The 10,162-nt window shown below is 38.5% G+C and overlaps 1 protein-coding gene across 6 annotated transcripts; it reads right to left on the bottom strand.

Annotated features, from left to right (window-relative positions):
- On the bottom strand, nucleotides 1-9,872 carry LOC103701193 (uncharacterized). 6 transcript variants are annotated; one of them, XR_015977426.2, is made up of 3 exons: nucleotides 8,412-9,799; nucleotides 4,957-5,064; nucleotides 1,299-1,493 (listed from the first exon to the last, which is right to left on the bottom strand). XR_015977426.2 is itself a non-coding variant. In XM_088720552.2 (2 exons), the coding sequence occupies exons 1-2, from the start codon at nucleotides 9,722-9,724 to the stop codon at nucleotides 8,608-8,610; spliced, it is 1,029 nt and encodes a 342-aa protein (XP_088576678.1). In that variant the 5' UTR covers nucleotides 9,725-9,803; the 3' UTR covers nucleotides 8,456-8,607. The 6 variants fall into 6 exon arrangements, 1 of the variants encoding a protein (XP_088576678.1); XR_015977425.2 differs by having other exon boundaries at nucleotides 4,957-4,980; XR_015977428.2 differs by lacking the exons at nucleotides 1,299-1,493; nucleotides 4,957-5,064 and adding an exon at nucleotides 1-133.
- Between the last annotated feature and the right edge of the window lie 290 nt (nucleotides 9,873-10,162).

Genomic DNA, 10,162 nt, shown 5'->3' with positions numbered 1-10,162 from the left:
GAAGAATCAGAACGCAATCTTCCCCCCAGAGATTTCTAGATCTGTAGCAGCTTTTAAAGAACAGAATCTTTGATGATTTTTACTGGTAAGAAGACGCTCGGTTGAATCATGTCAAATAGCTTGAAGCACAGGCCTGAACAGCCAAAAAAAAGGAAATTGGCAAACTTTAAATAAGAGACGTAAAGCTCATTCAAAAGAGCACGTCTTAGAGCAAGAAGACAAGCTAATACTAGAGGCATAACTACTTCGCTGACAATATGCATGAATGAGCCACAAAATTATGCAACTCAGCAACTGAAGATGTTGATGGACAGACCTGAGAGCCTGATGTTATATTCATTCAGGCTGCATGATCAGTTCAGGTCTATTCAAAATTTTTCAATGCTCTGCGCCAATAGAGGCTTCGCAGATGCATTGTTCATTTGTCCACTGAAAAAATCTGAAGTAAATTTAGGTGTAAAATTAAGGAGATGAATGATAAATCTAGCAATCAAAGTGTAGAATTTCTGACAAATCTCCTCGTTGTACACTATGCAATTCAAATGAGTTATTCATAGATATGCAAATTATAGCAGATATGCCAGCAGACAAGCTGGGCAATCTATATATTATAATGCAAATTGTAAGATCCATCATCTCCAAACAAAGTGTAACAGAATCATGAAACGACACTGTTTTGCAGATGCCTCCCAATCCATGGACATTCAAATTCATATCAAAAATCACTATCAATACTTTTGAAGAATTAGCCAAGGACTCCATTAAGCAAACTGCTGGGCTCAATTCATTGAAATATTTTCTGATACAACATCAGTCCCAATCCAATACATGTCTCTGTTACTAAGGCCCAGGAACTCTCAACAACCTACCACCTCCATGGCATTTAAGTTCTAAAGATTATTATTCATCAGGCAGCATAACCATTAAAAGAAAATAAATTAAAAAAATAACCTCTCAAAACTACTTGAATATCTAACAAATGTTTGTCATCTCTTTTGGTAAGAAATAAAGGATTGTCAATGCACGTGCACTTACATGTCTGTGTGCCTTTCTTTTTTCGGCGAACGCTAGGATGGAAGCGGAGCCAACATTGGTGAAGCCAGGATTTAATCCTGGGTCCCTGGTATCCAGCACCTAATGATTTCACCAATCGAGCAAGTACGCATCCTCTAAATGTAACATTTGCATCAGCAACACCTGATTCACTCTCCATGCAAACAGAAAATATATGATGTCTAATGTATTTTTGCCAGACCTAAACAACAAATTACAATGGTTAACATATCAGATAACCTCACTTAATTATGAACAGGTTATTCATAAATCAAGGAAAGGTTTCTGGATGAGGTTAAAGCCTCTGAGCTCATGTCTCATGACTCAGGCAGAATATACAAAGGACACAAACAATTAGAGTCGAACCACTGGATCTAAAAAAACCTCTATCCTAAATTACTCCAATGCTTCATCAGGAAACTTAGACATGGCTACCAATCCTGTGCAGAGAAGGAAACACAAATCAGAGATCCATCAGATAAGCCAAGTCAAGATAAAAACAAATGATGAGGGGGAAAAAATGTTACAACAAGAAAAGAAAGTTAATGAGACTAAAACGCAAGACAGGGACCTGAAACAAAACAGGGAAAACAGAGCATTTAATTGAATGAGAATGAAAACATAGCAGTGCAAACAGAGAACTTAAGCTTTTCTTGATAACACATGTACTCCACACCAATTAACTGCTTTAGTGCAATATTTTACGATCCAAATTACTTCCTTCACATCTTCCCTAACTCTTGTTCCATCATTAATCTTTGAATGTCCGAAACTTATTCATAGACTAACCACCTCAGCAGTAGGCTACACTTCCCTTCTGTACAAAAGATGATCATATGGATATATTGTTATCTTTGATCGTTTTACCATAGTCATCAACCAATGCCATGATACTTTACACTAAATCATGATTAAAAATAAATGTTCTTCTAAAAGCCTCTTAAACTTCACAGGTTTTTTTTTTTTTGATAGGACGGACGGATCATATATATCTAGAATGAATACATCCCATAGTCAGAATAAAATATTCCAAAGTGGACGCAGGATGGATGGTGAGTCAGTCCACAGAAACTCGGCCTAGTGTTGAACTACATAAGAAGCAACCTAGAAGCTTCACGGTTCATAGTTCATACTGTGTCTTAAAGCCATTTCATTCCAGTCCATCACCTTCCAGATAATTGTTCATTCAAGTTTCCTCACTGTTCAATGACCCCAAGAAGTTCAACATCTACCACTAATCCTTTGCAGATGTTTTCCCCTTACAATGGTTATGAAAGTCTTTGAATCAAACCCTTAATTTCCTCAAGAAGACAGTCATCTATCCTTTCCATGAAACAAATAGCAAACCACAAGATCAGTCAACAGAAATGCATACAATTATACTCTATGCATCTGAGTCTGTGTCACAGAAAGGAGCCAGCAGAAAGTAGCGCTTTTCGTAAGCAAATACACCTACTTAATATTAACATAAAGCAACATATTTCATATAGCAGCAGATACCTTACTAAGCATCAAAAGTATCTCGCAAAACCATTTGATGTTTACTCTCAGTTTTGAGGACCAAATATGATTTCAAACATAACCTTCCAAATGAGGAAAGCTTATGCTCATCCTTGCATACAATATATTATTACTATTTCAGTGCATGTAATGCTTGAGTCATTGGATGGTTTTCGGCATAATCTGCCAACTATCTCTGTTGTAACAACATCAAAAATAAACCAGATATAGATGATAATCCGAATTAATGCATGCCTCCATGATATGTCAAATGAAACACTTCTGCCATAATTGTTGATACTTTTAAAACAAGGTACTTTGTAATTTGTATCCATTCATAATAATGATTTTTGTTCCCTCAAGTCCCTGAAATTTTTATCTTCACACTCGACCACCTGTGTACCTTCGACACTATTCAAGTATAACCCCTATACATGCAACACTAATAATAAAACTTCAATAAAGTCTTAATCCATAAACCAGCACTTCAAACCAAGGATTAAAGTTTTGGCCCAAAACAATATGTTTCAGCCGAGATGGATTGTATTTCGAAACCGACCAAAACTAAAAATTCCAGTCAGTTTCAGCTAGTTTCTACAAGTCAAATTGACACCAACCGAAACTATTGAAACTATCTCAAAATGGGGTTTTATTGGTGCTTGGAGACTACAGAGGGATTTTTCTTGTTTTCATGGGGAACAATAAGGGACTGTTGACATCATCTTAATTGCACCTACTTGTTTCCTTTTGAAAGTTAGCTGGCATGAAATGGGATAGGCACTGCTCATCCCTATCCCAACGCGAGAGAAACATGTCTCACACCCTTCTCTCGCAATTTCTCTCTCCATTGGCAATCTAGAAGACTCAGCCAAAGTTCCACCAAATCAACAAATCGACACTTTTTTTGGTAAATGGTAGGGGACGAACCCCTGTTGAGGATAAATGAAAATAAATATCTACAGCATCAGCATTAACTAAAAAGAGAAGAGGAGAAGGAAACTAAGAAGTAAAAACAGTAATAGAAAGAATAGTAGCATGATTGACGAAGTAATCTACCGGCTAGTTGCCTTATCAAAGGATGTAGGATGCACAGAATCATGTGAAGTTTGTTAACTTCAAGATGCAAAGAAATCTACACTCTTTACCTTTTTGGGCGGAAAATGCAAAATAACTAAATATGGTAAAAGCAAGCACGATCTATCGATCTTTCTTAACTTGAACTATTAAGTAATTATATGAAATTTATAAAAAAAGTGAAAAGCGTTAGAAAATAATAAAAGCTAGAGAAAAATAATATTTTTATAAAATTTATGAAAATTACATAAAATAAGCAAAAGTTTAGGAAAATTGGAAATAAAGAAAAATTTGAAAAGTTTTTAAAATAAAAATAAAAGAAAAATATAAAAAAATAAGAAAATATTAAGAAACTTGTATTTTTTTTAAAAGAAGACATTGATGACCCTCAATTTATTAGCAGATAAAAAATATATATGCAAGCCATGTGGAACCATTCATTTTTAGTGATGGTTCAGGCCACAAATATCAGGAAGTTCCGGTCATGATTATACCCTCATGGGAGGTGCAATTCCAGTACTTTTGTGATATGGAGAATGACAGCCACAATATTTGTAATAGAAGCAGCGCTCACTTATAATGACGACCACATCCATTTTTTAGATACCGTGAGGCTCTCTCATTGCTATCTTCATTCCTATCAGTATTCCCACTTATGCATTAAATGATAATGACGATGATGACCACCATTATTTTGTGGCCCATCTCACCATTCTAAGCGGCATTAAATAGATAGACATGGCTAATTTTATACTCTTGCACGCTTGTCTTGATAATTTATGCTTAATTAGGATATTTAATATCGATTCTCATCGGATTGATATATTCTTGTGATATATCTAATGCATTTAGCTTAAACAAAATTCAATTTCATTCTAAAACTGTCTAAACTTCACAAATTATTGTCAAGATAACTCAAAGTGAAATACTTTTCATGATTTTTTTATTTCTCTTATTTTTATTTTTAGATCTTCTTATAACTTGTCAAAACTAAAAGAGTAGCCAACAGGACCAAAACTTAAAGCAAGTTTCAAAACCTCGCTTCAAACCGTACATCTTAAATAAGAGATTCAAGCACCACAACCACATAACCTACCAACTTTTGTAAAATAAAACACACAAACTGGAAAGGCAAGTTGGCAATTTAAAATGAAAAATGAAGCAACTCAAATCAAGACAAAAGCTTGGAGATCCACATGAGTAAGTTTTGTGGCCAACATAAAATGATCTATAAATGATCTTCCAATTAAGTCACCAAATCTGTCGGTTCCATGAGATGTCAGCACCACCCTTTCGCTGTAGGAAATCCATACAAGGTTGAAAGCCTACCTCCATAAAATAAATGTAGAAATCCTGCAGCCATAAAACTAAAATTCTTGGGGTAAACTGCAACAAATGCATCCTACCTCATGCAGGTTCATGGATCCACCTGCCATACTACAAATAATAGGAAGGTTAAAGTGCCTTAGGAACAAGGAGTACAGTTTACTTGTAAAAGAAAGCTAAAATTTTATACACCAAAGAGAACCTGAGATTAAAAAAAAGAGGTGCAAAGTGGCAAAACCCCACAATGGAACAATTTAAGAATGGATCATTGTAGGCTTTCAACTAAAGAAGCTGAGTTACCCTTCAGATGTATCTTGGATTCTTCCCCAACTGATTAACTTTCTCCATGAGACAGAGGCATTTTACACGAAGTATCTGAGTCAAATGATTGAATGGGCTGCCTCCATAAAAAGTTCTCCTATTACTCAACTAAAACCTAATGATTTTAGGAGATGACTCATTTGTAAAAAAGCAAACTCCTTAAGGTAGGGTGTTACCCAAGTAATTCATATAAAAGTGCATGTACCCTTCATCAACACACTTCTAGATATGATGATCTACTTCCTGTCTTTTGTGACAAACAGTATATGTTAGGCTGATGGAGATCTCTATGGTTAACAAAGTTTATGCAACCGTATTTGGCCTAAATCTTCCAAAATATTGAGGTTGTACAACACATCTAGTCTCTTCTTCATGGTGGACTAAGGTAGTCATAACCATGAACGTCAAGCAAGGTCCGAAATCTCAACACCGGGTACTGTATCAGTATCTTATCGGTTCCATATGCTACGGTATGATACGGTACGATACACTCCTATACCGAAATAGCTCTCTAACCATTTTTCTCAATTTTATCTTGATATGCCTCAATAGAGGTCGGTACGCCTTGGCATGGGTCGGTACGCCTTGGCATGGGTCGGTACGCACCTCAATACGCCTCAATACGAGATGGTATGCCTCGGTACGAGACAGTATGAGCTTGTACTGACTTGAAGTTAAGTTTCGTATCAATTTCTTACCAGTACAGTACGCCCCATACCAGACGGTACGACAGACCATAACGTCAAATCTATCAAAGATTACATCCAATTTCACTGTATGTTCTTTTGGAGATCATGTTTCTAAAGTCCCATACTAGATACATCTAAGCCCTCCCTCAAAAAATACCATTCAATACATAATTATACTCTATCATTCATGCCCTTGGGTCTCTAACCTTTCTGCTCCAATAAGCTCATTCTCCATATTGTCCTTCCAAGTTTTACCAAAAACCAACCTTATCATTCTTGTCTATGCCAAATTACCTCATATATTGAATGCTTATGCCTCCTTAATACCGAACATTGTTTACCATAAAATCTTGCAGGACATATAATCATCTCCAAACTCCCCCTCGAGTCTTTCTTCAATATCCCTCCATTTTATATTACATGATAGATCTAAAATAATAAACAGCAACATTATTATTCACAATTATCATGGGTTTTTTTATGCACTAACCAATGTTGAACGTTAAAAGAGGGTTTTATGTGATTATATGTCAAAATCATCATAAATATTAACAGTCGGGACCTTTAGTAAGAAGATTAGAAAGTAAAGACTGCACCGTAGGGGGGGGGGGGGGCGCAAAAAGATGTGAGCAAACAAGAGTTCTAGTTTTGTAGCTTCATAAATTATCAAAATGCTCATGTGGGCCACAATAATTCTAGAAAAACGTAGTTGAGAAGGTTCGCCTCAAAGAATCACATTGTTTAAGGAAATGCACAAGCAACTAACTTCTAGAACTAGCTGAAAAAAATAATAAAATGGAACTTACAAGTTCAAAAGCCAAACACTTTGTCAAGAAAGCAAGATTATGGAGATAAGCAACAAAGGCCATCCAAGTAGGATCTCCAAGTAAATGTGATGTATAGTGAGTATAATAAGGACCCTGAAAACCTCTTTGCAGTAGGGGTAGGATCTCAACATTGGGCAGAGTCCAAGAAGGTAGGTGGGGAAGTAAAAAGAATTTCATTACAAAATCTCAATTGATAGGGTAAGACAAGCATAGATTTAGAGGAATAACATGGTATTTAAGACCAAATATTGAGGATCTCGGACAATGGACAAGGTAGTTATTAACTTAAACATTGAATCTTAAATAAAAAAAGTTCAATGAGGTTATCCTGAAAATAGATATTCTGCAAGCTCCATTTTTCATAGAAAGTGGTATCCAAGTAGGATCACCCGTTGATGGTTTGCGAACACTAAGTTTTTCAAGTTGCATGAACCAATTTTGTCCAAGTTGATAGTCACCATTTAAGAAGCCACTGACAATTGAATATTTGGCACAAGCTATAGCTTTTCCACCACAAATTTAGTGAAGTGAGACTAAGAGGAAATCCAGATGAAAACTCATTGTGGCTTTGAGAATTGTCCACCTAGCATCTAGACTATAGGCAACTTTAACATGGCTGCTAGAGATGGATTTTCTCCATCTTAGGAGAAAGATCAGCATACTACTAAAATTTTTATTAACCACAATGCTGGAAGACCATCTACATCAAAAAAAAGTTTCTAGTACATAAGTGATCACAAGCCCCTAAAAATATATAAAAAAATAACAGAAAAAGATCATCAAACACCATAACTATCTATTCTTTTTCCAACAATTTATGGTCTGCTTTTAGATCCTCATTCATCAAATATTCGTATTTAGTAGCATCGTTGGTGTTATTCCACAACCTCCAATATATTTTACCTTAGAACGGCCCCACCTTTTCTTGAAAGCTTCACCACAAACCAAAGTATCTCTCCATCCTCGAGACACCTCAGATCTTCGTTATACATGTTAATACTCACTCAATCGTTTTTCCATCACTTAATACTTAATTTGTGCAACTCCTGCAGCTCCTCTAAAATATCCATTTCTTATTTTATTCTTCCTAATTTACCATACATCCATTTCTTAGTTTTACATACATTTTTATTACCCAGCACTCTATGTCATATAGCATCGCAAGCCTTAGTATTGTTCTATAATTTTTTTTCTTAAGTGACCAAGGCATGTACCTATCAAATAACGTTCCAGATATACGTCTCCACTTTATCCAACCAGCTCTAATTCTACTATATATATCTTCATCTATCTCTCCATTATTTTGTATAATAGATCCTCAATAATGAAAACAATCACTTTGTAGTATCTCTTGATCATCAACATTAATTGGCACATCTTTATTTCCATATACTCTACTCTTTGTTCTGCTAATCTTAAGCCTTTATCATCTAAAGTTCCCTTCATAAGTCCATTTTATGATTAAAGATCACATACAGATAATGAACCAAAGACATGCCTATGACTTTGCAACAAGCATAAAAATTGGAGCATTTCAATTAATAAACAGAAAATAGAAGAACTGTTCATAAACTAGATGCTGGTGATTTAGGTAAAGCTTCGAGATTTTCATCTTTCTTACCTCTTCCCATCATGCTTGGCACCCTAACAGGACACTTGCATTTGTCGAAGAATTTACGGGAGCTTTATGGGAGTGATATGGGCAACAGTGAATGTTCTAGATGCCACCTAACCACTTATCTGGCTAAAAGGAACTAGCTGACTGTCATTCCTATTGACCACTCCTTTCAGTCTTGAGTTTCTCTTGCTATATTTCTTCAAGTACCGGTCAGGAGTACTGCCCTTCTTTTGCTGCAATTCTGATAAATTTTCTGTAACATTTTTTCCACACCCTGATGGAAGCACATGGTCGTTCATGTCAGATAATGAACCATTACTGTGCTTATCTCCTACACCATGTTTACGATTTCTATCACCTACCTTCTTCTTCTCCTGTCCATCAGAACCCAAATCAAGCCCAGTTTTCTCTAAACTGTCAAAGAGGGACTTATCCTCAGTACAAAATTCGACTTTTCCACAAATCCTAAGATCCAAATCAATATCCCTACCAACAGAAGGCTTTGAATCACCACCACCACCACCTCGCACCTTCTTGGGGTCAGCCAGACCACGGCCCAAACGCGAAGAACTCCTCGAGATCCTCTGTGAACCATTCATAGCCAAATGCAATTGGAGGGCCAATTCCTCATCAGGGACCACAGAATCTGCACTGGGCTTCTGAGGACCCCCCTTCTTCTCTACCAGGACAGCACCCAGCGCGTCCCGCGCCCGCTCGGTGGCTCGCTTGGCCGCCACGGCCTTCTTCAGAGCATTCTCCTTGGCCACGGCAGCCGCCTCGGCCTTCTTCTCCGCGTTTTTCACTGCATCCTCCAGCGAGACACTAGGGGGATGAGCCGCAGTCGTCGTCGCCGTCCTAAGGGCTGCGATCCGAGATCTGGGGATGGCGCAGCAGTCGATGCAGGTGAAGGAGGCCGGATCGAGGTGCTGAGGGGTGACGAAGCAGCGCTGCTCCCGGTGAATGCAGTGGCGGTGGACGCGGCGGGAGCATCGAAGGCAATCAACGCAGGACGAGGAGGAGGATTCTTGCTCTACTTCTTCGAAGCAGTAGGAGCAAGCGAGGGCTGAACGAAGGAGGGAAAGGCAGGGCTTGCAGAGGAGGACGACGCGCCACTGGGAGCGGAGGGGGAGGAGGCGGTCGCGGGGGCTGTCGGAAGGGAAGCGGAGACCGCAGCGATGGCAGACGGTGAGGTCCGGGTGGTCGCGGGTCTTCTTCTTGTTGGAGGCAGAAGGGGCTGAGAGGACGCGCTTCCCCGAAGGGAGAGACGACGCCTGCCTCTCTTCTCCTCCTTTCTCCGCCTCCCTCTCTTCCACCATTAAGAGAGAGAGAGAGAGAGAGAGAGAGAGAGGAAAGAAACTATCTAGGGCTAGGGCTTGGAGAGAGGAATGCCGACCGCGTGAGGGTTTATTCGCCCCCTTTGTCCTTCGAAAATTCGGCTACGTCTGCCGACTTCAGGAAAGACATGAGCTTCTGACAACGATATGGAACCTTTTTGAGAGTGTCGAGTCCGTAGCTAAGACGCGAATTAAGTGGATAAAATGAATCAGCGCAACAATGCGTAAACAATAACAGGCCTCTCAATTATACGACCGTAAGCGGTTGGTCTGGAAACACCCAAAAAACAAAAAAAAAAAAGGAAAGAAAGGATCGAGAGAGCGAGTAAATGCAGGTCACGGCACCAAATCCGGCAGGTACCTCGGCTATGGACGAGTGCCAATGACCTCGACGAATCGTGCCATTCAGACCCTCCCAGG

This window comes from Phoenix dactylifera, chromosome 4, assembly GCF_051530095.1.
Source record: "Phoenix dactylifera cultivar Ajwa chromosome 4, Ajwa_hap1_PhDact_Kaust_v1.1, whole genome shotgun sequence".
Lineage (NCBI taxonomy): Eukaryota > Viridiplantae > Streptophyta > Magnoliopsida > Arecales > Arecaceae > Phoenix > Phoenix dactylifera.
The sequence above is the reverse complement of the archived record's forward strand: the minus strand, read 5'-3'. Positions and strand labels throughout refer to the sequence as shown.